Here is a 26430-nt window from a genome sequence, read left to right as displayed (position 1 = left end):
ACTATTTCTTTTCTTTTTTTTTTTTTTTTTTGCGGTACTGGGGATCGAACTCAGGGCCTTGTGCTTGCAAGGCAAGCACTCTACCAGCTGAGCTATCTCCCCAGCCCATCAAATACTATTTCTATAAGCTAGCCAGGCTACATTCATTGTCTTCACTTCTTTAACTCTTGTTCACTCTTCAACCCGTTATAAACTTATTTCTATTCCTCTAAAACTTCCTGGGCAAAGATCTCCAGTAACCTCCTAACTGCAGGATCAAGTCATTGCTGTTCAATCTTTATCTTACTTAGTCTTCCTCTGACCAATCCTCTCTTACTTTCTTTGCCATTATGACACCATTTTCCTCCTACATCCTTGATCACTTCTGGAAGTTATCCTCAGCTCCTCCCTTTCTGATACTGTCTCCCCACAATCCAGTGAATCACTAAATCCTGTTGAGTCTACATATTTTCTGATCCAAACCTCTCTTCTCCATCCCCATGGCCACTCTCTTTAAATGTTGCTCTCCCTGGGCAAGTTTTATTTATTTATTTTGCAGTTCTGGGGGAAACCAGGGCCTCCTCCATGCTGAGCAAGCAACTACCACTGAACCTCTAGCTCCAGAGGTTTATTCTCCATAGGTTATTCTTGACAAGCCTTCTTCAGGGTGGTATTATTTTATTTTATTTTTATTTTATTTTTGTATGTATGTGTGGTACTGAGGATCAAACCAAGGGCTTTACTCTATCATGAAACTACATCCCAGCCCTCCCAACCCTTTTTTTGGTTTACTTATTGTTGTTGTTTTTTCTTGGTACCTGGGATTGAACCCAGGGGCACTAAACCACTGAGCCACATCCCCAGCCCTTTCTTATATTTTATTTAGAGACAGGATTTCCCTAAGTTGTGAGGCTGGCTTTGAACTTGCCATCCGATCCTCCTGCCTCAGCCTTCTGAGCAGCTTCCATTACAGGTGTGTACCACTATGTTTTATCTTGAGGTAGGCTCTCAATATATTGTCCCAGTTGGCCTCAAACTTGCCATCCCCCTGCCTAAGCTTCCCTAGTAGCTGTGATTACAGGACCCATTTATTTTTATTTTTTTCTTTTGCTGTGCTGGGGATGGAACCCATGACATTACACATGTCAGACAGGTGCTATCGATGAGCTACATCCTCAGCCCAGGACTAGTTTCTTTTTTTTTTTTGGGGGGGGGGGTGCTGGGGATTGAACCCAGGGCCTTGTGCATGCAAGGCAAACACTTTATCAACCGAGCTATATCCCCAGCCCCCAGGGACTAGTTCTTAATATAGTCGTCAGTTACCATAGTAGCCTCTCTAAAGTATTCCTTCTTGCCACTTCAAGGTTTGTGCAATTTATTATTATTATTAGTGGTACTAGGGATTGAACCCAGGGGGTGCTTTAACACAGAGTTACATTCCTAGCCCTTTTTATTTCTTTTTAAAAATTTTAAATTTATTTTTAATTTGTTCTAATTAGTTGTACTTGACAGTAGAATGCATTTTGACACATTGTACACAAATGGAACATAACTTCTCGTTTTTCTGGCTATACATGGTGCAGAGTGACACCAGTCATTTAATCATACATGTCTATAGGGTAATAAGGTCTGTCTCATTCTACTGCCTTTTTATAAATTTGAGACTGGGTTTTCTTAAATTGCCAATCACTGGCCTCCAGTTTGCCATCCTTCTGCCTCAGCTTCCGGAATCACTGGGATTACAGGCTTGCACCACTGTCCCAGATTTATCACATTGTATCTTAACCATCGGTTTACACAAGTTTGAATTTCACCAGACTACGAACTCCTTGAGGGCAGGAACTGAGTCTCACCCATTAGAGCATTGGTTTGGGTGGGGTAGTGTGTAAGGGGTGTATTTCCAGAGACCATAATCAATGAGATTCCTTTTCCACTTCGTTCTTAACTGCTCAAATCTAGCTGGCTCTCCAATCCCAGGATACTTGCAGTAGGTATGGGGACCCATTTTCTAGGTTTTAACAAACCAGGAATCTTCATCTGGGTTCACCCGGGTCCCGCCCCTGACAGGCTTCCCCTTTGCTCCTCTCCAACTCAGGTCTAGGGGGTGAATGCCCTGGAGGGCCCTTGGGAGACTTCGCTAATTTTGCATCTGCAATCGGTCCTACTTTACCCTTCGTTTTATTGCTTCTTTTCTTCAGTTCGGACTGGGCGGGCTAGCAGAGTGGGTAAAGTGTGAGAGCCACTTCAAAAAAGAAGGAGCACAGCTCCAAGGGCTACGAAGAATGGCCGAGGCCGAGGCACACCAGACACTGGAGTGCAGCAGTCCTAGCCAGGCTTGGGTTTCCCCTTACCCCCGCCTCCTTCACTAAGCCCGACCCATTTTGGGGCGGGATTTCCCACCTCAGCCAATTCTGGGAGCCGAACCCTGGCGGTTTGTACTCTTTCTTTCCAATGAGAAAAAAAGGAAGCAGCTTGGCTCCAATGACCAATCCGAGGAGGCGGCGCCTGGTTGTCAGGCAGGTTTGTAAGAGTTCGAGCCAATTAGAGGCGCAGACACCGCTCGACCCGGGCGCAGCGCGCAGGCGGTGGCGAAGAGACGCCGAGCGGGCCGAGTGCGGCCGAGCAAAGCCGGAGCCGGAGCGGGGCCGCAGGAGCCGGGCCGGGTCCGGAGGGGCCGAGATGCCCTATAAACTGAAGAAGGAGAAGGTGAGCGTGGCCCTTTCCCTCGCGCCTCCGCCTTGGGGCCTGCGCGGATCTCTGGGAGGGGCCCGAACCAGGCCCGGGACAGCCCTAGACTGACCCTCCCGTCCGGCCCCCTGCAGGACTCCCGGGAGCAGCCCTTAGCCCCCTTGGCTGGCAGCACCTCCAACCCGTGCCGCATCTAGGACAGCTCCCCACCTTGCCCGAGACGGATTTCCCCCACATACACCTCCCTTTTTTCCTCCCTCCTCCTACCCGCGGCCCCGGTAACCTCCTCCCTCCAGATCTGCCCCACTCCTAGGTCACTCCCCTGCTTTTTCTCTCCGTGTCCCACCGTCCCCGATCCCCCACCGGTTTCTGCACCTCCCTCCAGAACTACCCTCTTCCCCCGCCCTGCGCAGCCCCTTCCCTCTTCTTCTTACCGGCCTAGGACGGCCTCTCCACAGTTCCCTACAGCCCCTTCTTCCTGCACGCCAAGCCCCCTGACCTAGAACAGCGCTGCTTTCTTTCTCCTTCACCCAAATCTGGCTAGGCCCCTTCTTTAGTTCTTCCTTCACACACAAACTTGTAAGCCAGAACTGAGCTCTTCCTTCTGTTGATGGAACCTCAGAACGTCAGTGCTGGAAAGGAAGCTCTGAGCACATGTAGTGCAATCCCTACTGGTACAGATGAGGAGACTGAGGCCCCAGCAAGGGAAGGGACTTGTCCAAGGTCACACAATCTGCTGAAGGCCCAGCTGCAATATCAGGTGTCCTGACTTAAAGGGCTTTTCTGTACCAAAGCCCGCCTAACCAACATCAGTTGGCTCCTAGGTTCATTCTAGACCAGACACTTTCCTAATCTGATTCAGCTCCTCACTTTATTCCGAATCCTAAAATAACCTTTGCATTTTCTCCTTTTTGGCTACAGGATCCTCGATTTAGGAATCTACCCCTTCAGATTAGTTTTTCTACCCTTTCAGATTAGCATGAAGGCCACCTCTGAACATTCATACTTTTGAGATGATGTCTGAATGATGTCCTGACACAAGCCATTTCTTTATTATCATTTTTAGTGGTGCTGAGGATCCAACCCATGGCCTTGCACATGCTAAGGCCATGTGCACATGCACATGTGTTCTACCACTGAGCTATACTCCCATTCCCACAGGCCATTTCTTCTTTTTTTTTTTTTTGCCATTTCTTGATGTTGCCTTCTTTCAACTTTCTATTCTACCTCCATACTCCCTTCACCTATTCTTCATCTCTGCCTGTTTCTACCCTTTGTTTCCTGCTGTTGCTGAGATCTGATTCAGAGGTGTGGTTCATTTAAGGTACAGATTTCACACAGAGGATGCTAGGATACCAGTTCAGCCTCCCCCAGCTTCTCTTGGGACTGGCCCCTCATGTTGGGGTATATTTCTGGTCTGGTGTTGTGGCTACCCTTATGATGACTCCAAAGGTGTATTGGCAGCTTTCATTTGCCATCTGATTGACTGAGTTGTTGAAGTGCATCTTTGACCTTATCAAAGTCTTTATCTTGGAGCTCCCGGGTATTTGTCAGGCAGCTCTGATTCTAGGTTGTCCCCATAACCTTTCAGGGCCTGAGATTCAGGGTTGGTGATGGCATACTATCCACTGAACCTCCTGAGGTGGAGAGCAAGACAGGGTTGTATGCCTCACCCAGGCCCTGTCCTTGGGAAGTGGGCATGCCAGTGTGGTTTGGGCAGTTTAGCTGTAGACAGTATATACACAAGTCAGCCATACCAGGGGATGTGTTGAGGTCCCCATTCATCTGTAGTTTTTGGCTTGATGGACCAGATACTGTCCCATTGTAGAACATCTTTGCCTACTAGATGGAGAAGAAGAGGAGAAATTCTTAAACTTGCAAGGACCACAAGTGTATTTGGTTGAGAAATGGTGTTAGAAGAATGGGGATGCATTGAACCAGGCCTAACTCCGATCCACTGTGTGATTTAACTTCCTGCATTTGATTTTTGGCTGCATTTGTCCTCCTTCAATGGTTGTTAAGTTCTGAGGGGGAGAGAGGTGACAATGTGACTGAAGTTTGCCTGGATGGGCACAGAGCAGTGTGGGTGGGTGGAGGCTCATTATTGCTCATCCATCACCTGTCCCCTTTCTCATTCATCTCTCCTGGTCCCAATCCTGTCTTTCACTGTCTCCTCCCTGAAGCTTTTCCTGCGCTTTCAGCCAGAGTGATCTCTCCCTCCTTCCCTGCATTTGCAGAACGTTTGGTAGGCCACTCATGGCCCTTTTGTGTTCAGCCTTGGATTAGAATTATAGACAAGTCTTGTCTTCTCCCTTGAGATCACACCTAAGATGCATGTTGGTTTTGCATCTCACTTGCACCCAGTAGGTGCTTAGTAGACAGGTACTGAGACAATCTTTTGGGAAGATTTGCATCCTGTCCCTTCTCTCTTGTTCTGATCTGGGATTTATGTCTTTTGTTCCTGTGTGAGGTGTCTCTGCTCCCTCTCACTTTATTCTTGTTCATAATAGTAATAATTACAACAGTGACCAACATTAGGATTTTCATGTGCTGGCTACTGTGCTAAGGGAAGTGGTTACTAGGATTGTCATTTAATAGATGAAGAAAACAAGACTCAGAGAGGCCAGTTAACTTGTGCATGATTATATAGGTAATGAGAGTTGAGCCCCCAAATACAGGGCTAGCTCCAAACCATTCTTTTAAACCTCAGTGTCATGCAGCACTCAACAGCTGGGCTGGCCTGCAGTGTGTGCACTTCACCTGTTCTGCAGGAGCCAGGGAGCAAGGCTGGTGGGTGCCGTTCCCCTTCGCCCACTCACACCCACACACCAAGGCAGCTGGATCTCTCTTAAGCACATTCCCTGAGAGATGTGTCTCAGGCATCATGCTGAGTGTCATCGGGTGGGTGGAGGGGGTCCAAAAAAGAATAAGCAGCTTATGATCAAGTAGAGAGAGATCAGGACTGGGGATATGGCTCAGTGGTAAAGTGCTTGCCTGGCACGTGTGAGACCCTGGGTTCGATCCCTAGCACTGCAAAATATAAAAATAAAAATTAGAAGTAGATAAAGTAGATCAGATTTGTATGAAGATGGGTTACCGTTGTCTGAAGGACTTTTGATTGGGGTTGTCAAGACAGTTATCTCAGTTGTGTGTCCTGCCTGTATCCCTCCCAGCCTCTCTCCCCACCCTATACATGTGAGCCACTGACAGGTCAGTATGGCCAACCTGGACAGTAGGCATCAGGAATGCTCAGCCTAAAAGGGAACACCTTCCCCTTTATGCTACTGCATCCAGCTGCTCCACACCCAAGAATGGCTTTTTTCCTCCCACCCCCAAGAAGCCTTCCCCCTACTCCAGCCCACACAGAGCTCTCTTCTCCCTCTAATCCTTTTACCCCCATAGTCACAATCATTTGATTTAACACTTCTTGCTGAAGGGGCTTGGCTGCCATTGAATTGCAGACTTTCAGAACTAGAAGTGATTTCCAAGATCCTCCAATCCAGTTCTCATTGAAGGCTTGAATCCCTTTTGCAACATGCCTTAGAGGAGGTCACCCAGCCTCTGTTTGAATGCTCTCAGGGCTGGGGAGCTTTCAGCTTCACTAGGCAGCCAGTTTCCATGCAACTGCTCCGTGAGAAAATTCGTCCTTCTTTCAAGCCTTCGCCTATCCCCTTGCAACTTCATCCCATTGCTCTTGTGCCCCTGGGTCCACATGGACAAGTTGCATCTTTAGTCCACCTGGCCCCTCTTCATTTGCTGGTTGAGATCCATCTTGCTTCCCCATCCCCCAGGACTCCTCCCTTCCATTGTTAACTATCCCAGTTCCTGCAGCTGTTGCTCTTGGGCTGTGCTTTTGAATGTACTCCCAGTATGGGTCACATTTCCCCTAAGAAAAACATGAATTTCTCATTGCCCCTCCTGAAGTGTGATGCTCATGACTGAACCAGAGGCTCTAGGCTGACCCTGTCAGTGCTAAGCACTCTGCACAGGTCTGTTAACTAGGTAGAAGGTCATGTAAGCTGGCAGCCAGGGCACATGGATGATTTGTGTTGAGCTGCAAGTCAGACCTAAATCCCCAAGTCTTTTTCACATTCTCCCCATCCTGTTCCTGTGTGGTTGCTTTTTTTTTTTTTTTTTTTTTTTTTTTTTTTTTTTTGGCCCAAAGCATAGGAAGAGATGCTGGGCAGTCCAGGGCTCTGAGCCAGCTGCCAGGTTCCCAAGGGAAACTTCAGTCTAGTGCTCACTCTTGGTAACAATTCAGGGCTTTACCCTCATCCCTGTCCCAGTACTTACCAGCCCAGACTTTCTTGGTATTTTGGGGGGATACTTTCTCTATCAGTTTAGCATCCCTGAGCCCTACTGAAAAAAAATAACAGGAGCACTTTCTTGTCTGGGTGCTATTTGTGACATCCAAAAAATGCCTCCTGGTCTCTCCGGATGGCCCTGAGGAGAAAGGGAGACTCCTACCCTTCTAGCATGGAAACCTCTGGTATTGCTTTGACCCCTTTGGCCAGAAGCCAGTCTGAGCATCTTGTTCTCTAATGCTTTTCCTTTAAACCTCCTTGCCCTGGTTCTTACCTGACTGAGGGCCCTGCCAGGCCTAACCCATGTACCAACCTGGTGAGGCTCCAGATGAAAGAAGCATTTGTGTTAAGGATAACTTCTTAACCAGATTCTAAACTTCTTGGAGGGACCGGAATCTCCTTTTATGTGTATCCCTCACCTGAAGCTAGGTACAAGGTAGGTTCTGATTGATTGATTCAGTTGGACAGACCATAGTTGATAAGGGATCCAGAGAAGGCTTCTCCCTTCCCTTGGCTTCTACTAACCCTAACTCCTTCATCTTCTCTCAGCAGGAGCCCCCCAAGCTTGCCAAAGGCACAGCCAAGCCCAGCAGCTCAGGCAAGGATGGTGGAGGTGACAACGCTGAGGAGGTAACGAATATAGGCACAACCCTAGTTGTGATGCAAGTGCCAGCTCCAGTTTCATGATGCCTGGGGGATGAGGAATCCTGGGGGGCAGCGTTACCCAGGCAGACGGGAAGGAGGCTAACACAACTCGGGAGGGACCTGGACAACTCATTTGGACTATCCTCAGACAAGAGATCCGTTTGGCTGGTGTGACTGATTTTTTTCAAACTCCTTAGATTGCTTTGAAAGTCATTTTTTCTTTCTGCTAACTTTAGACTGTTGAAAATTCCTTTTTCAGGGGCCCCGGGTATAGTTCAATGCCAAGCATGTACAAAGCTCTGGGTTTGGTCCCCAGCACCAAAAAACAAACAAGTTCCTTTTTCTTAGGATGAAAAGCTGGGAGGTCGAGGGTCCTGGGGAGAAGGGGAGAGTCCACAAGTGCTTATGGGGTGACAGGTGACTTTGGCATGGCTCTGGGTGGGGCAGTGGGTTGGGAGTGTCTGGTGTCCCTTCAGGGCTGGGCCCACTGCCCTTGGTCTTAGTCTAATAAGAGGACAATGGGACAGTCATGAACAGAGGTCAGTACAGCTCAGCAGTCTAGGGTTGTAAAGCAATAAACAGCATGAGAAAGATCAGAGAGTGGAGGGACTTAAGGAGGTACAGGGTATGTCCATGAACACATGCGGGTGTGCTCAGTGCAATGCTTTGAATGGCAGAAGATCCTGTGAACATGTGGAGTAAAAAGCCATACTATGTGGAAGCTGCTGACCAGTGCTGTGCTTCTTCCCTCCTGCTTGACATTCAGAAGAATGGAGAGCACCAGAGCTCTTAGTTATGGGTGGGTCCTGTGGTGTTTTGGGAGAAGAGATTGATTAACAAGTGTTTGGGTTAACTATGGAATCAGACTTTCCCAGCTACTACTGGTGCCTGTCACCTCTAAAGAGATCAAAACACTTTTCACGCCTGTAACCATTGTTTTAGGCCTCACTTAAGTAAACATAAGAAGCATGCTGGGGGTGGGGGGGAAGGAAAAAAAAATAACAGAATGAATCAAAAACTATTATCCTAGGTAAATGTATGATTACACAAATGATATGCCTCTACTTCATGTACAAGAAACAAGATGTATCCATTTGTTTACAATACAAATAAATTTAAAAATTTAAAAAAAAAAAAAGCATGCTAGGTTTTGCCCATTTTACAGATGTGGAAATCTGGGACCACAGAAGAGAAATTACTCATTTCTCTGCACTTACATAGTTGCCTTTACATGTTTCTAGACTAGTTCTTATCATTTGGTGTTGTAACCATTTGTTTCCATTTGTGTCTCTTTTACCGGTCTGTGAACTGAGAGGAGAAGCTGGACTTTACTCTGCCTTGCTTCTTCCTCACACCTGTGTGCTCACTTGGTTTATAATAAATTCTTCTGGCAACATATCCTGTGGGCTCAGTCTCTCCTTCAGGAATGTTGACATTGGTGGGACCCACAGGGAAGACAGTTGGGAGCTGGTGGCTGATATTCAAAGTCAAAGGAGACTTAAAATCTCAGTTTAAAGGGAAAGAGTAGAATATGTAGAAGTTTGCTTTCATCTTTTGCCTAACTCCTCTTCCTCAAGTTATTAGATATATCTATTGGATATCCATTTCCTTAAAGCAGCCTTCCATGACTACCCACCTTCATCTCCAGGACATGGTCAGGGTTCCAGTTAGTTGCTCTTTTCACACCCAGGCCCACAATAGCGCCTAACCACAACTCTCCTTGAATAATTCCTCGTGAACTCACTGTCTATAAGCTGTTTCTTGCATTAGCAGGGGAGCTCCAGGAGGCTCTCGCTCACCACTGAAGGGCCTGGTGCAGCAGGGGCACCAGGCACTTGAATTCATTAGCAAATGAGTGAACTAGTGAATGGACAGACCGACTTCAGATTGGTGCTAGAGGGAATCCTAGGATCTAATTGTCTCATTTCATAAATGGGAAAATGAAGGTTTGAGCAGGTTAAGAAATGCTGAGACCAGCTGCTGTGATTTCCCCACTGCTTCTGGACAAATCTGCCCAGGGGGTTAGGTTTGCTTCAAGTCTCTGGAAAAGGAGGTGTCAAGTTCACCTTGGGCTTTTTTGTGAAGAGCTGCTCAGGGCTCACCTGTGTGAGGCAGCTGCAGGAATTCTCCATGATTTTCCACCCATGCATGGATGGCAGAGAGATGCTTTAAAAGCCAGGCTGTGAGACCATGGTCTTCAATCTCAGTTTGTTACAGTTCTTCCCTTGCCCTTTTTCTAGTCTCAAATTTTGAGCTCTTCTGGCCAAATTCATGTTAACCTTTGACAAGCCTTTCCAATTGATCCTAATAATTATGGTAGCTAACATCTATTTTATTGAGTAATTACTTTGTATTAGTTTCTTACAGTTTTGTAACAAATTACCACAAACTGGGTGACTTAAAATAATAAAAACTTAGTCTCTCAAAGTTCTGAGGCCAGAATTCGGAAATCAAGGTGTTGGCAGAGCCATGTCCTTCCAAGGTTCTAGTAAGAATTTGTTCTGTTCCTCTCTCCTAGTTTCTGATGGCCTTTGACAGTCCTTGGCATCCATTGGCTTGTAGAAGTATCATTCCAACCTCTGTCTCTGCTGTCACATGGCATTCTCCCCTGTGTGTCTGTGTTTATCCAGATTTCCCTCTTATAAGGACACCAGTCATTAAGAACACCCTAATCTAGTATGACTTCAATTTAACTTGATTACATTTGCAAAGACCCTGTTTCTTCTTTATTATTAATTTTTTATTCTCTTCCTCTAAGGTTTTTTTTTGTTTGTTTGTTTTTTGTACTGGGGATTGTACTCAGGGGCACTTAACCACTGAGCCACATCCCCAACTCTTTTGTATCTTATTTAGAGACAGGGTCTCTCTGAGTTGCTTTGGACCTTGCTAAATTGCTGAGGCTGGCTTTGTACTTAAGATCTTCCTACCTCAGCCTCCCGAGCAACTGGGATTACAGACATGCGTCACTGCACCTGACTAAGGTTTTTTTTTAAAGACCCTGTTTCTAATAAGGTCATGTTCATAGATTCTGGGTGAATGTGAATTTTGGGGGACATTGTACAACCTAGTACCCTATGTACCAGGCACTGTACTAAGTAGTTTGTATGTATTTTTCCATTTAACCATCACAGAACTCCCCTGGGTTGTTCTGTTATTATTATTCCCATTTTACAGATGAACTTGAGGCTTAGAGATGTTAAATAGCTTTTACTCAGCAAGTACAGCAGGGCTAGAATTCAACCCAGGTCTGTGGCTCAGGAACCAGGTCTCTTGTGGGTTTAATGAAGTTACATGCTGGCTCTAAGTAGAGAAACCTAGAATGGAATGGTGCCTTGGGATATCAGGTGAGACTCACTGTGACCCGCTTTTGCAGGTAAGGGTCTTGTTCTGTCTTTGGAGAAAAAAATTCAATACCATATATGAACACAACAGTGTGCTGTGCTGTCCTGAGTTCTAAAAACAGATACAGAGGGAGGAAGAAATGATCTCAATCTCCTCCACTTAAGCCTGTCTTGCCTAAGGCCACAGCCTTTTACTCCTAGAAACCTTTTTGGGTTGGTATGATGGTGTCCAGCAGTTTGGGAGGATGAGGCAGAAAGATCACAAGTTCAAAGCCAGCCTCAGGAACGTAGTGAGGCCTAGAGCAACTCAGCAAGAGCCTGTCTCTAAATAAAATATTTAAAAAGGGCTGGGGATGTTGCTCAGTGGTTAAGCGCCTTTGGGTTCAATCCTTGGTACCAAAAACAAAAACAAAACCCTTTTTGGGATTATCAGTCTTCTACTTTTGTGTGTGTGTGTGTGTGCTGGGGATTGAACCCAGAGCTTCACTCATGATAAGTGCATGGTCCATCACTGAGCTACACTTCCAGCCAAATCTCTACTTAAAATACAATTTTGGCATCTCATTGCTTATAAGTTAAAATCCAAACTCCATAGCCTTTCTGATCTGGCTTCGCCTCATTCTTTTAGTACCTATCCTGTTTTCTTGTTCCACTGAGTGGCTCATCTTTTTTATTTTTTTGATTTTTATGGGGGTGTGTACTGGGGATTGAACTCAGAGGTACTCAACCACTGAGCTACATCCCTAGCTCTATTTTGTATTTTATTTAGAGACAGGGTCTCACTGACTTGCTTAGGGCCTTGCTTTTGCTGAGGCTGGCTTTGAACTTGCAATCCTCCTGTCTGTCTCAGCCTCCCAAGCCACTGGGATTACAGGTGTGTGCCACTGTGCCTGGATACTCATCTTTTGATACAAGCCTTTTTATGACTCAGACCCTGATAGATATGGTTGCTTTTGGCCTGGACTGCTTTAGTTCCCTCTTTTCTTTTTGGGCCTAACTAAATTCAGGTATATCCTGAAGAGCTAAATCAAATGTTCCCTTTTCAGTGATGTTTTCCCTAATTCTTACAGGCAGAGTTTATAACTCAGCCTTCTGTGTTCCCATAGCCTTCGTGGCCCTCTTGTTCTTCTAATGGTTCTTGAACCATTAGCTGCTTTTGTGTCTGTCCTGCCTACTGGACTGTGAACTCTTTGAAGGCAAGTGCCATGTCCTAGTCACTTTTTTTTTTTTTTTTTTTTTTTTTAGGTATAGATGGACACAATATCTTTATTTTATTTATTTATTTTTATGTGGTGCTGAGGATCAAATCCAGTGACTCACACATGCTAGGCAAGCACTGTACCACTGAACTATAACCACAGCCCCCTAGTCACCTTTTAACCTTTAATGCTTACCATAAAGCTTAGTGAAATTATGAAGGAAAGAATTAAGCACAGAGTCAGTTCTGGATGTTACTCATATGAACAGAATGCCTCTGTAGTTTTCAGGGTTTAAACCTTATTAAGCCAGTTAATTCAGTATGCAAAGATATAATATTTAATCTTTGCATTTTTGTTAATTTTATGCTTAATCTTTCTCTTATAATACTTTTCATAGTGCTTAAATAATGTATGTATATATATATTATATATATTATATATATTATATTTATATATAAATATATAATTTATATATAAATTATATATAATTTATATATATTTTATTATATATAAATATATATATATATAAATATATATTATATTTCAGTATCTCATAGCCATGTTAGGATTAGGTTGGACCAGGATTGGTTTGGACTGGGCATGTTTAGTTGAAATTACCTGAGTTTGAGCATGGTGCATAAATTCAGGGTGCTATTTGATTACTGGAAACCTGAATGCAGAAAGGCTTCTTAGGGTGTGGATCCTGTTGCAAGAACGGAAGTGAAGAAGATACTTCAGAACTTGATAGAGTCTCAGAAGGATTGGGCAGGACAAAGTAGGGAGTAAAGGGCAGACTGCCTGGATTGCCTTTGGTCAGCCAACCTTACGTGGTGGTTATAGAAGTTTCTCCATTCCTTGCCTCCCACTCAGGTTGAGTGAAGAAGTCAGAGGCTGGATCTTTTAGGAGAAATGGTTGAATATGAAGCAAATGGCTGACATGTCCCCATATTTCCCTTCTGACAAGCATGCTTCCTAGTGAAGTGTGAACAGACAGGGGATGCCTCATCAGGTCTTGGTAACTGGGGCTTTGCTGGCTGGAACAACTGTCTCTCAGATACTAGGTCTACTGCATGGGAGGCAGTGGTCCTCATAAAACTGGCATGACCCAGTCGGGTGGAAAGTAGACTTAGCTCACTTGGCTCCTCTCTGGCTATACCAGCCTTCAGTAACACAATCCTAGCATGGAAGGAACCTTAGGCATCTACTTGGGTGACTTTTTGAATATCATCATCATTATTATTATTATTATTATTATTATTATTGTTATTGTTATTGTTATTTTAATTTTTATTTGGTACCAGAGATTAAACCCAGGGGTACTTAACCACTGAGCCACATCCCCAGCCCTGTTTTGTGTTTTATTTAGAGAACAGGGTTTTGCTGAGTTGCTTAGGGCCTTGCTAAGTTCTGAGGCAGGCTTTGAACTCACGATCCTCTTACCTCAGCCTCTTGAGTTGGCTCGGATTACAGGTATACACCACCATGCCTGGCTTGAACATTATTTTTGTAGCTATGCAACCCTCTGCTTTCTTGAGACCTTAGTTGGAGAGTGGTTGGGAAACCACTGATCTAGTCCAAACTTCTCCTTTTTAGCAGAGAAAATTGAGGCTGTTTTTCCCATTCTGGAAAGAAAGCCTTTCTCTGTACGTCGCCTGGTATGTGGCTCATGGAGGTGCAGGGTGTCTGCCTCTCCCTCAATGAGTCTTGTTCCTCAGGCTAGCACTGAGCCTCTTGCTCTAGTATCACTAAGTTTTCTTTGTTCCTGATGCTATACATTGTTCTATGTTGAGGGTTCCTTGTCTGGGACAGGAGAGGAAGGGCCCTGGAGAAAAGCCTGTTTCTAGTCAACCAGCCAGACATTCATTTAATGCTTGTTAGGTGTTGGTGGTAAGGTCACCTAGAGGGTACATACAAACCAGAGTCTGAGCCTTCAAGGGGCTTGCCATCTTGAGAAGATGACACATAAAGAGACAAAGCAAGAGGTATCATTAGGGGTAAATGATCACAGAATCGATGGAACAGACAAGCAATGTTAGGAGGCTGGGGGGTGGAGCAGTACCCAAGGACTGGAATGATCTGAAGGCTTTTTGGAAGAAGGTGGAACTTAAACTGGGTCCTGAGAGATACAGTGATTTTTCTGGGTCACCCATTTTCAAACAAGGAGAAAAATGGACTCGAACATTTGAGGTATGCTAGCATAGGAAGGAATTTCCAGGATGCATTCCTAAAAGCATCTGTAGTCCCAGCAACTTGGGAGGCTGAGCCAGGTGCATCGCAAGTTGGAGGGCAGCCTCAGCAACTTAGTGAGATCCTGTCTTAAAAAAAAAAAAAAAAAAAAAAAAAAAGCTGGTGTTGGGTGGTCTGGGGATGCAGCTCAGTGGCTAAGCACCCTTGGTGCCACCCCAGTACCAAAAAAAAAGGAGTAGAGAATACCTTTTCTTGGGGCCTGGATGCTGGATGCACACTAAGTGCTGGACCCCCAGCCTTTTACCTTTCTCAGCCCATCCCCAAAATTTCATCTGCCATATATAGAAAAGGAGACCTCCAACTCCAGGGCTCCTTGCATTGTCTAACTAAGATCACACTGGCTGAGTGTTATCATGATAGAGCAGAGTGTGATAGCTGCTCCTGCCCCACTTCCTTGCATTCCTCTAGTGAAACTGGTGTCTGGGACTGTCCTTTGTAGTGAAGGAGAGAGTGAGGTGGCCTAAAGTGGTAATGAACCACGTTGGACCCACAGGCCTGCCTGGGCTACACCCAGTGCTCCTCTCTAGTTCTTTCATCCCCCGCCCACCATAGGTTACAAACTTGACAGAATTGTTTTTTACAAAAAAAAAAAAAAAAAAAAAACCCTCAGAATATGAAAAGGAAGACAATTGTGTCTTCCTCTCCTCCTCCAACCCAGAGGATTTAAAATTCTCCCATTCTTATGGTAAGGAGTAAGGAGCTGATAAAGAGGGGAATGATGTGGTTAAGGGTAGGAGGTCAACTTTTCCTTCCGTGGTGTGGGTACCCAGCTGGACATGACCTTACTCCTGCAGCCTCTACTTGGGGACCAGGACCTTCCTTTCCCACTAGCGTGTTACCAGGACATTTAGGAAATTGCTGCACAACTGTTTAGGCTTCTGAAAATGGGCTTTATGGGTGATTCACCATATCTGGGAGCTGTCCCTTTTCAACGGACAGTTTTTAAAAATTAGCCATCTTTCTCCCAATACAAAAGCACTGTCAGCTTGCAGAAAATCTGGAAATGAAGAAAATGTGTCTATGCCTGGCGTGGTGGCCCACACTTGGTAGGCTAAGGCAGGAGGATCACAAATTTGAGGCCAGCCTGGGCAACTTAGTGAGATCCTGTCTCAAAACAAAAAAATTTAAAAAGGGTTGGAGATGTGGCTCAGTGGTAGAGCTCCCTTGAGTTAACCCCTAGTACCAAAAACAACAAAATAAAAACAAAGAAATATGGACTGGGTTGTGGCTCAGTGATAGAGCGCTTGCCTGGCATGTGTGAGGCCCTATGTTTGATTCTCAGCACCACATATAAATAAATAAAATAAAGGTCCATTGACAAATAAAAAAATTTAAAGAAATAAACCAAAAAACAAACAAAAAAAAAATAGGAAAAAGGAAAGAAAAAGTCATCTATAATGTTACCACTGCAGGACTTAGTTACTAACCCAGTGGAGGACTCCTCAGACTTGTTCTTTCCTTTTCAGCACCTCAGTTTTGGTCCTTTGCATGTGCTTTAATGTGTGTAAATTCATTTTGCATGTACAGATTTGTCTTTATTTAACTTCATGTTGGAAGTAGTTTCTTTTCATTAGTTTTTGGCTTTTGGTTTTAATATTTTTCAACATGGTCATTCAGAAAGTTAAATAATACTGTTGGCTTGTGATGAAAAGAGCAGCGCCTGCATTGTTGCTTTGTGCGATCACTCTGAGCTCTTTCCTCACAGATCGATATTTGTATTTCCAAATTAGCTTGGCTTCATGACTCTAAGCATTAGTCTTTTTCGGCGGGTACTGGGGTTGAACTTGGGCACTTGACCACTGAACCACATCCCCAGCCCTATTTTGTATTTTATTTAGAGACAGGGTCTCATAGAGTTGCTTAGTGCTTCATTGTTGCTGAGGCTGGCTTTGAACTTGGGATCCTCCTGCCTCAGCCTCCTCAGCCACTGGGATCACAGGTGTGCGCCACAGCACCTGACCCAAGCATTAATCTTTACCCAACCTTTTTTTGTTGTTGTTGTTGAATCCAGGGGCACTTAACCACTAAGCCACATTCCCAGTCCATTTTTTTTTTAATATAAATTTTTTAGTTGTTAGTTATAGGTAGACACAGTACCTTTCTTTTTATGTGGTGCTGAGGATTGAATGCAGGACATCATGAATGCTAGGTGAGTCTACTACCACTGAGCCACAACCCCAGCTCTTTTTTTTTTTTTTAAATAGGATCTTGCTAGGTTGCTGAGGCTGGCTTGGAACTTGTGATCCTCCTGCCTTAGCCTCTGGAGCCACTGGGATTATAGGTGTGCCCAGACCTTTTTTTTTTTTTTTTTTTTTTTGTGTGTGTGTGTGTGTGTGTGTGTGTGTGTGTGGTACTGGGGTTTGAACCCACAGCTTTGTAAATTTTAGGCAAGAACTCTACCCCAGCCCCCCTTTTTTGTTTTGAAATAGGGTCTTTGCTAAATTGTCCAGACTTGCCTTGAACTTGAATCCTCTTGCCTCAACCTTCTGAATAGATGAGATTACAGGTGTGTGCTACCACATCCAGCTACCAAACTGAGTCTTTTACTGCCCTTTTTTTTTTTTTTTAATTTATTTTTTTTTATTTTGAGACAGACTTAGATAATCTGTTAACTTTCTACTGTGGAAAATTTAAGCCCTTATCATTCCTGTGCCTCTGTGCTGACATTTCCCTTCTTCCCAAAATACTTATCAATTTTGGTGAAATTACTAGTAGTATGTAAATATTTTTCATAGCTGAACCATGTATAGTTACATTTATCACATGGTTTTCATAAACATAATTTTAACTCCATTATATTCCATTTATTTATTTTGTTATGATGCTCTTAAGTGTTTGCAGAAAAACTTTGTTATTGTTTTTGCACTTCTGGGATGGAACCTAGGTCCTTGTACATGATAAAGCAAGTATTCTACTGCTGAGCTACACCCCAGCCCCAGACAAAACTTTTTTCTTTTTCTTTCTTCCTTTATTTAGTTATTTATTTGAATTTTTGCAGTGCTGGGGATCAAATCCAGGGCCTTACTTGTGCTAGTCAAGTGCTCTACCACTCAGCTACCTCCCCACCCTGAAAAGCTTTTCTTAAATTTAGGATCTTTATTAAGCTTAATTTCTAGTAGTAAAACTACCAAGAAGAATTATTTTACCCTTTAATTGAAGAATGTCACATGCTTAGTAATCTTAGATGTACTGCTGAACTTTTAGGTATGTATACATGCTCTGCGCCACTTGCCAGATCCAATAAAAATGTAGAATGTCTCCAACACTAAGAAAATTTTTTATTAATGGGACTGGGGATGTAGCTCAATGGTGGAACACTTAGCTACTAGCATGTGTAAAACCCTGGGATCAATCCTAAGTACCACAAAAAACAACAGCCAGGTGTAGTAGGGCACATCTGTAATCCCCGCGACTTGGGAGGCTGAGGCAGAACCATTGCAAGTTCAAAGCCATCTCAACAGCTTGGTGAGGCTCTAAGCAACATGGTGAGACCCTGTCTCAATATAAAAAATACAAAGAGTTGGGGATGTCGTTCAGGGATTGAGTACCTCTGGGTTCAAAAACAGAAAACAGCAACAACAAAAAAACCCCCAGTATTCCTCATGTCTCTTCTCAGCAATACCTGTACTACCACTCCCCTTACTCCGCCACCCCTATCCTGGCAAGATAACCACTTTCTGGCTTGTGTTGTTATCGACCCATCAATTTATTTTGCCTGTTCATGAATTAGGATGAGTTTTTTGTTTTTTGGTTTTTGTTTTGTTTTGTTTTAGCAGGGTCTCACTATGTTGTCCAGGCTTGTCTCAAATCTCAAATTTCTGGGCTCAAGTGATCTTCCTGCTTCAGCCTCCTAAAGAGCAGGATTACAGGTCATGCCACCACAACTGATGGGAATGAACATTTTGAAGGCTTTTTCCCACTGCCTGAGCATCATTTTGGAAGACATGACTTTTTGTTTGTTTGGTACCAGGGATTGAACCCAGGGACACTTAACCACTGAGCCACATCCCCAGTCGTTTTTTATTTTATTTTTTAAATTTCGAGACAGGGCCTCACTAAGTTATATAAGGCCTTGCTAAATTGCTGAGACTGGCTTTGAACTTGGGATCCTCCTGGCTCAGCCTCCTGAGTTGCTGGGATTATAGGTGTGCACCACTGTGCCTGGTGAGACATGACATCCTGACTGCTCTCTTCAGGGCAAGAGTCCTTAGTCATCTCTGCCTCTGGTCTACCTTCTTTAGAGTAGGAGCAGCTGCTTACTGCCTAGGCCTGTATAGACATAGACAGACTAGGGGGTGGAGGATGGCCTGGTGTGGGAGGTACCTCTTGGGGAGTGGACTTCAACAGATTACTTGTTTGACCAGGCACAGCCACAGCCACAGCCACAGCCACAGTCTCAGCCTCAGCCTCAGCCCCAACCTCAGTCTCAGCCACCATCATCCAACAAGCGTCCCAGCAACAGCACACCACCCCCTACACAGCTCAGCAAAATCAAGTACTCAGGGGGGCCTCAGATTGTCAAGAAGGAGCGAAGGCAAAGCTCCTCCCGCTTCAACCTCAGCAAGAATCGGGAGCTACAGAAGCTTCCTGCCCTGAAAGGTATTTGCAGCTTGTCAGAGTGGTTATCACTCACTGGCATTGGCAGAATGGAAGTTTTGGGGTATCTTGGGTGGAAGAGAATTCTATGAGAATGTGAGGGGGGCTTTTATTGGGGTGGGGTGCCACAGGATAGCTGTGGGGAAAGGGGAAAGCTCTGTAAGGTCAGCAAGTTGGCACGAGGGATGGGGGAGGAGAAGCTAACTGCTGAGACCTCTCCTGCAGACTCGCCAACCCAGGAGCGGGAGGAGCTATTTATCCAGAAGCTACGCCAGTGCTGCGTCCTCTTTGACTTTGTTTCGGACCCACTCAGTGACCTCAAGTTCAAGGAGGTGAAGCGGGCAGGACTCAATGAGATGGTGGAGTACATCACCCATAGCCGTGATGTTGTCACCGAGGCCATCTACCCTGAGGCTGTCACCATGGTGGGCATGGGGAAAAACACAAAGGCTAGGGGTGGGGGCCCTGGAGAAGCCTGCACGGTGCTCTAAGCTGGGCCTACCCCTCAGTTTTCAGTGAACCTCTTCCGGACACTGCCACCTTCATCGAATCCCACAGGGGCTGAGTTTGATCCAGAGGAAGATGAGCCCACCTTGGAAGCTGCCTGGCCTCATCTTCAGGTACCAGGGGAAGGGTACTTCTGGCTGCAGGGAACAGGAATACTCAGACTTGCAGCAACAGGGTATATTCCAGTACTTGGGGAACACCTCAGTGGATGTTCTTTTCCTCCACAGCTTGTATATGAGTTTTTCTTACGTTTCCTCGAGTCTCCTGATTTCCAGCCGAACATAGCTAAGAAGTATATTGACCAGAAGTTTGTCCTTGCTGTGAGTCCTTGAGGTTCCTGTCCTTCCGCCTCTATCCATTCCATAAACTATAGCTCCATGCCTCCTCTCACCTCTATCCCAGCTGCTCTTTCCCATTATGCTGATTATACTGGAATTTCAGCTGGGTCTGGTTTAAGGGGACCATGGGAGGTTAAAAAGGTCAGTGCCCTCAAGAAGCTTCTAGCAAAATGGAAAAAAAAAAGTAACATAGTACTTCTCAATGGGATATATAAACATGCATGCCCAGATACCACATGGAGTAGAACAGTATAATAGAATCAGTCTGTTTCTAGAGACTTGACCTTACTCTGCTTTCTCCAGAAAATCTGGAAGCTTCCCCTGGCTAGGACCCTATGTCACCTAGCCCTAGCCTTCCCTGACTGCTGCCTCACTTGCTGCCTTATCTCCCTTCTGCTCCCAGCTCCTAGACCTATTTGACAGTGAGGATCCCCGAGAGCGGGACTTTCTCAAGACCATTTTGCATCGTATCTATGGCAAGTTTTTGGGGCTCCGGGCTTATATCCGTAGGCAGATCAACCACATCTTCTATAGGTGAGTTCATGAGCCTATGCTTAGGATCAAAGTAAGCCTTTGCTGGGGGGTAGAGGAGCAACAATGAGGGGGAGACTGTAGAATGCTGGAGGAACATCAGGGATGGTGTCAAGAGTCCCTTTTCTTCCCCCTCAGGTTCATCTATGAGACGGAGCATCACAATGGGATTGCTGAGCTCCTGGAGATCCTGGGCAGGTGAGAAGTTGGGTAGAGGAACACAGATACCTAAAAAAGGTTGGGAGGACTGGTGCATTGAACTTGGATCTGGCTCTTTGGTCCTAAAAAACCTCTGTTAAATCCTAGTATCATCAATGGCTTTGCCCTACCCCTTAAGGAAGAGCATAAGATGTTTCTCATCCGTGTTCTACTTCCCCTTCACAAGGTCAAGTCCCTGAGTGTATACCACCCTCAGGTGAGGTGCCTTCCTCCTATGATCCCCAACTTGGGCAGCAGAGACAAGGCGGGGGAGGGAAGGTATTTCTGCTGGGATAGTCATGGCACAGGGAATGGGTGGGATAAATCCTTTATATTTCTCCTTCCATTTTGGGATCTTGTTTCTGTCCTTGACTTGTGAGACCTTCTGGCACCTAATTTCACCTCCTTTCTACCTCAACCTTTTGCAGTTGGCTTACTGTGTGGTACAATTCCTGGAGAAAGAGAGCAGTCTGACTGAGCCGGTAATTCCCCTTCTGAGCCCCCGAGTCCACCTCTTACTGTCATCAGCATTGCTTACCAATATGTACCTGAGCAGCGCTGTAAGCAGGTGCTCAGGAAGGCTGTGACCTGACAAGTGACATGGTTTCCTCCCTGAAGAAGTGAAATCTATATACACTTAGGAAGCAGATCCAAGCCAGAGAAACATGAGCAGTTAGCTGAAGTTACCCAAACTCTGCCCACCACTAGGGTAAGGGAGGGGAAGAGAAGCAGGAAGAATTCCCAGAGAACCAGACAGTATTAAGAATTTTATCCTCATGTCTTTTTCTCACAACAGGTGATTGTAGGACTTCTCAAGTTTTGGCCCAAGACTCACAGCCCCAAGGAGGTGATGTTCCTGAATGAACTAGAGGAGATTCTGGATGTAATCGAACCCTCAGAGTTTAGCAAAGTGATGGAACCACTCTTCCGCCAGCTTGCCAAGTGTGTCTCCAGCCCCCATTTCCAGGTGAAGCCCAAACTCAGCATATCCCAGGCTCTGCCTCCCAGGAATTTAGCAGATCTGGATGGAGTAAGGCAGATAGTGCCTCCACTGAGTCCCACCTCTCCCCACCAGGTGGCAGAGCGTGCCCTCTATTACTGGAATAACGAATACATCATGAGCCTGATAAGTGACAATGCTGCCAGAGTTCTCCCCATCATGTTTCCCGCACTCTACAGGAACTCCAAGAGCCACTGGAACAAGTATGGGGCTGGTGTGGGGCTGGGTGGTGGGAATCTGGTTTTGGAACCTTTGAAGGTATGGATCTCACTTGGTCACTCAGCAAGTGGGGCTGATGCCCACTGTTTATTGGTAGATCCTTGAGGGACTGACTAGAGAGAAAAGATGCCTGTATGAGAGATCTCTGGGATACCAAATAGCAGAGCAGTGGCCTGTGTTACATTGCTCTTTGGGGTCAGCTATTCCACAGGTATGTTACAGCTTTGAAGACATAATTCTATGCTGGGAAAAGCTGATGTGATCTGTTTATAGAGAATGTGTAGATAACCTGAATTCTAAAAAGGCTTCTTGCTGAAAGCAAGCATAGTGTGGTACAGATAGTTCATTGTGTTGCTGGGAGGCCATTATTGTGGATATGGTGGGAAGTTGTGTGAAGAAGGAAGACTTTGGAGTATGGGGTGGAGAAGTATAGACAGGTGGACCAGTATTTGCAAAGACCATAAAAATAGTCTTTTTTTTTTTTTTTTAGTTGTCGATGGACCTTTATTTTTTGTTTATTTATATGTGTTGCTGAGGATCAAACCCAGTACCTTACATGCTAGGCAAGTGCTCTACCACTGAGCCACAACCCCAACCCAGATGCTAGTCTTAAGTCACGTGATTTGGCTAGAACTATCTGCTTCTGTGAAGGTTTGTGAAATTGGGGTATAAACAAGAAAGCTGTTGGCAGAGATACCTCCTATAAACAAGCAAACATGGGGCCCCGACATTAAGGGTAGGCTCTGGCCTGTATGTGATCTTTCTTCTGAGTGGCAGGACAATTCATGGACTGATCTATAATGCCCTGAAGCTGTTTATGGAAATGAATCAGAAGCTCTTTGATGACTGCACACAACAGTACAAGGCAGAGAAACAGAAGTGAGTATTTCTCTCCCTGGGAGACTTTAATCTTCTATCTCCAGTTCACTCTTCTTCTATCACTCCTGGTTCCAATCTTACTTTTGCTCCCTCAGGGGCCGGTTCCGAATGAAGGAAAGAGAAGAGATGTGGCAAAAGATTGAGGAGCTGGCCCGACTTAATCCCCAGGTGAGATTTTTCTGCCACTGCCCTGAACTCAGGCACCCATCTGGAACTAGGGTTTAGGGATTTTTGGTGGAAGAATATGAGACATACAGGCCCACAGACCTCTCAAGTGGCTCTCATCTCTTGTCCACATCTCCTCCTTCAGTATCCCATGTTCCGTGCTCCTCCACCTCTGCCCCCTGTGTACTCCATGGAGACTGAAACACCTACAGCAGAGGACATCCAGCTTCTGAAGAGGACAGTGGAGACAGAGGCTGTGCAGGTGGGAGGGCACCAGGGGTAAGGATTGCGGGGGTGGTGCAGAAATAACAGATCTGGAAGGGAAAGCAGTAGAACCAAAGAATAAGAGAATGAAATAACAGAATTCCTTGGGAATTGATCACCATTCCTTATCTTCTCCCTATCCACACACAGATGCTAAAGGACATCAAAAAGGAAAAAGTGCTGCTCCGGAGGAAGTCAGAGTTGCCCCAGGACGTCTACACCATCAAGGCACTGGAGGCTCATAAGCGGGCAGAAGAGTTCTTAACTGCCAGCCAGGAGGCTCTCTGACCCCCTCATCTTCCCACAGGGTCACAGCCCACTCAGCCCTGGGACGCTGCCCCAGCCCTCCACCCTCTGCTCCCTACTGGCTGACTTGGGGCAAGGCAGCACCTCTCTAGCTACTCTAGAGGATGGAGGCGCTTGAAGTAGGGAACACCAAGTGGTCCCTCTTCTCCCCAAAGCGTGTTCATGCCTCCCTGTGGCTAGTACAGACAGGCTGAGCATTAAGATGCTGAGTGCACAGACAACCTGGGGATGCCTGTCCCCCTTCTGCTCCTAACCCCACAGCTATCTGAGGTTGCTGAGAAATACACACACAGGAATACATATGCTCCTCTCCTCTCCCCTTCATCCTCACCTGAACTCTAGGTGTCTCTCTTCCTCTCTCCCCTGCAGAGGCATATAGGGAGCAGCAAATTATTCTCACCAAAGTTATGTCAAGCCCCACTTGCCCCTGGAGTGAGTAGCTGGAGGGGAGCCAACCTCCAGCAGCACAAATAAGCCCTGAGCCCCAGCAGTATGCAGGCTGACAGAGTTTTATTATTTCCTTTTATCCCCTGCCTAAGATAACATGGAGGTCCTAAAGGAGAAAAGCACTGACTGTGGACAACAAAGGATGAATATAGGGCCCAGATGGACCAAGCGGGGGAGGGTATAAACAATCACCCTACCCTATACCCCTTCTCTGGTGAGCAGCAGCCCTGGGATCACTAACATGGAAGGGACCACCCTGTGGCTGACTGCTTTCCTGTGCTGTTGGTTCCCAAAACTAGAAGAAAGAAGGCAGGGAGCAGTGCCCCAAGCATAGCTCCCCCCAATACATATTTATTTCCTTGTTTGTGCTGATGCTGGGCCAGCCCTCACCTGTCCCTCTTGGGCACCTTGGAGAGGCAAGGGGCTAGGGAGGGCTGGACCCAGGTTCCAGGGGTACAGGCAGCGTGGCTTTTGGCTGTGTACATAGGGTGCTTTATTCTCCACAGAATGATACATGTTAAGGTGGGTTGGGCTTGGGCCAATGTCCCCATATGTACAGAACTGAATAAAGTGGGTCTCTGAGCAGAAGTCTGATTTGCCTTGATGTGAAAGGGTGATGGGTAAGATGTTACAACCAGAGATGTGTTCAGTCCTGTGCTGGTTCTGGCCTGGAATGTAGAGAGATGAGGCAGCTCTCGGTGTGGTCACTTCCAAGCAGGAGACGCCTGCCGGGCTTGTAGGGCTTTCTGTACCACATCTTCCCACTGGGCATCTGATATCTCCCGAGCCCAGGCAGGAACTCCTGGTGCAGGCAGGCTTACTCCAGCCATTGTTCTTTTCACCAGCTCTACATGTTCTGAAATCACAGTCAGAGGCCAGTTAGGGGATAGAAACAATGCGGGGCTGGGGATGTGACTCCGTGGTAGAGCACTTGCCTAGCACATGTGAGATACTGGGTTCGATCCTCAACACCACATTAAAAAAAATATAAATAAAATAAAGGTATTGGGTCCATCTGCAACTAAAAAAAAATTATATTAAAAAAAAAAAGAAAGAAACAATGGGCCCAGCTCCTCTCCCCATTCCTTGAATCAACCCAGAGCCCTTAACTGGTGGGGTCACTGAATCATCTTTTTCTTTTTTTCCTTCTTCTTCTTCTATTTTTTTTTTTAAACATTTTTTAGTTGTCAATGGACCTTTATTTTTATTTATTTATATGTAGTGCTAAGAATTGAACCCTTACACATGCCAGGCAAGTGCTCTACCACTGAGCCACAATCCCAGCGCCAGACCATCTTATTTCTAAGCAACCCTGACCGTCCCAAGTTTAGCAGAATAGCATTTCACCTGGATTCTGAAGTCAGCAAAATCTTAGCTTACAAACTAGGAATAAATTGTTTCTCTGTAACTTCCCTTTCCTGGCTCAAGCCAGTCTAATTATTCCCTAATGAAAGAATGATCCTTTTTACCTGGGTCCATGGGAATAGAGCTGTGGCTGCTCAATGCAGTAGCTCCCTCCTCATCTTCATCCTCACTCTCTAATGGTGGGTCTGGCAAATGAAGCCCCAGGGCCTATGGAACCAAAGAGACAGTTCAGGTCCTGCCTTCATTTGCAGGAGCTCAGCTTTATTTGCTCAGTAACAATTCCGTCTACCATACCTGGATCCGATCCTGGATGTCAGCAACTACATCTTCTCCATCCCCCACTGGTGCAAGCTCCACCTCCTCTTGTTCAGGATCTTGATTTAGGGGCTGGTAGGAGTAGCCAGCCGGGCCTGCCCCTGTTTCTTCCTGCTCTTCTTCAGGTTCTTCACTGCTCCAGTCCCCCGTGCCTTCTGTAGGGCACTGATGTGGTCCCAGTTCTTCAGTCTGATTGGGGAAGATACGCTCAGGGCCCATGGTGTCTCCCCCTAGAACTACTGCGGCCATCCGGGCAGGGGCTGCAAGAACAGGGAGGCAGGAGGATAGGGATTGGATGAAACTAGGAGCACCTTCGTCGTATCGTTCAGCTCTCTGTAGTTTCGTTTCCACAAAACCAGCTTCACTCCCCAAGGTTCCTGCATCCTTCTCCCCTACCCCATCAGTCTCTCGTTTCTCCCCCTTTTAAGACCAGGCTCTTTTCTCGGACCAGGCCCCACCCGCCTCACACTCCCAGTTTCTAAATAAACAGCCCAACTGGAGGCCCTACCAGCTTTCCAGAACCCCGGTCCCCCTCACCACGCCCCTCCTGGACTAAAAAAACCCAGGTCGCAGGACTCCCCAGGTCAGGGCGTATCCGCCCCCTCCTCCTTTCTCCTAAGGGTTCCCCCTCTATACCGCCTGACAAAAGCCCTTCAGGCTCCCAGGGCGCCCCTCAAATGGTCCGGGCTGCGGCGTCCCCACCCGCCCCACCGATTCTCCGCGCCGGTGTTTCCGCGCGCCTCACCCTCTCAGAGCCCACAGTCGGACCCGCACCTTCACTTCCGGTGGGGCAGGACGTGCTGGGGCTCCCAGTCCTCCAGCCCCGCCCCGTGCTCATGACTGACGCGAGCGAGGACGAGGAGTCCGCCCCTTGCCCCGCCTCCGCCATCCCCTGCC

General features: G+C 46.1%; 2 protein-coding genes across 6 annotated transcripts; one reads left to right on the top strand and one right to left on the bottom strand.

Annotated features, from left to right (window-relative positions):
- The first annotated feature begins 2526 nt into the window (after positions 1-2526).
- On the top strand, positions 2527-24459 carry Ppp2r5d (protein phosphatase 2 regulatory subunit B'delta). 2 transcript variants are annotated; one of them, XM_047558332.1, is made up of 16 exons: positions 2527-2685; positions 7524-7601; positions 18768-19002; positions 19225-19424; positions 19509-19619; positions 19734-19826; positions 20248-20378; positions 20514-20573; positions 20682-20790; positions 21002-21055; positions 21370-21540; positions 21649-21776; positions 22570-22671; positions 22767-22839; positions 22982-23098; positions 23251-24459. In XM_047558332.1, the coding sequence occupies exons 1-16, from the start codon at positions 2659-2661 to the stop codon at positions 23386-23388; spliced, it is 1827 nt and encodes a 608-aa protein (XP_047414288.1). In that variant the 5' UTR covers positions 2527-2658; the 3' UTR covers positions 23389-24459. The 2 variants fall into 2 exon arrangements, with proteins under 2 accessions (XP_047414288.1, XP_047414287.1); XM_047558331.1 differs by having other exon boundaries at positions 7521-7601.
- Mea1 (male-enhanced antigen 1) lies at positions 22291-26420 on the bottom strand. 4 transcript variants are annotated; one of them, XM_047558333.1, is made up of 4 exons: positions 26308-26420; positions 25513-25793; positions 25323-25425; positions 22291-24709 (listed from the first exon to the last, which is right to left on the bottom strand). In XM_047558333.1, the coding sequence occupies exons 1-4, from the start codon at positions 26369-26371 to the stop codon at positions 24558-24560; spliced, it is 600 nt and encodes a 199-aa protein (XP_047414289.1). In that variant the 5' UTR covers positions 26372-26420; the 3' UTR covers positions 22291-24557. The 4 variants fall into 4 exon arrangements, with proteins under 4 accessions (XP_047414289.1, XP_047414291.1, XP_047414292.1 ...); XM_047558335.1 differs by having other exon boundaries at positions 26245-26308; XM_047558336.1 differs by lacking the exon at positions 26308-26420 and adding an exon at positions 26170-26264.
- Between the last annotated feature and the right edge of the window lie 10 nt (positions 26421-26430).

This window comes from Sciurus carolinensis, chromosome 7, assembly GCF_902686445.1.
Source record: "Sciurus carolinensis chromosome 7, mSciCar1.2, whole genome shotgun sequence".
NCBI lineage: Eukaryota > Metazoa > Chordata > Mammalia > Rodentia > Sciuridae > Sciurus > Sciurus carolinensis.
This window is presented reverse-complemented; position numbering and strand designations above follow the sequence as displayed.

What these genes read in the sequence shown, in the direction of transcription:
- Ppp2r5d (XM_047558331.1), top strand. Translation starts at nt 2,659, where the DNA reads ATGCCCTATAAACTGAAGAAGGAGAAG. An exon ending in ACCAGAAGTTTGTCCTTGCT is followed by an intron (nt 19,827 to 20,247) that starts GTGAGTCCTTGA and finishes TTCTGCTCCCAG; the next exon opens with CTCCTAGACCTATTTGACAG. An exon ending in ATCAACCACATCTTCTATAG is followed by an intron (nt 20,379 to 20,513) that starts GTGAGTTCATGA and finishes CTTCCCCCTCAG; the next exon opens with GTTCATCTATGAGACGGAGC.
- Mea1 (XM_047558333.1), bottom strand. Translation starts at nt 26,371, where the DNA reads ATGAGCACGGGGCGGGGCTGGAGGACTGGGAGCCCCAGCACGTCCTGC. An exon ending in CTGCCCCACCGGAAGTGAAG is followed by an intron (nt 25,794 to 26,307) that starts GTGCGGGTCCGA and finishes CTGTTCTTGCAG; the next exon opens with CCCCTGCCCGGATGGCCGCA. An exon ending in ACATCCAGGATCGGATCCAG is followed by an intron (nt 25,426 to 25,512) that starts GTATGGTAGACG and finishes TTGGTTCCATAG; the next exon opens with GCCCTGGGGCTTCATTTGCC.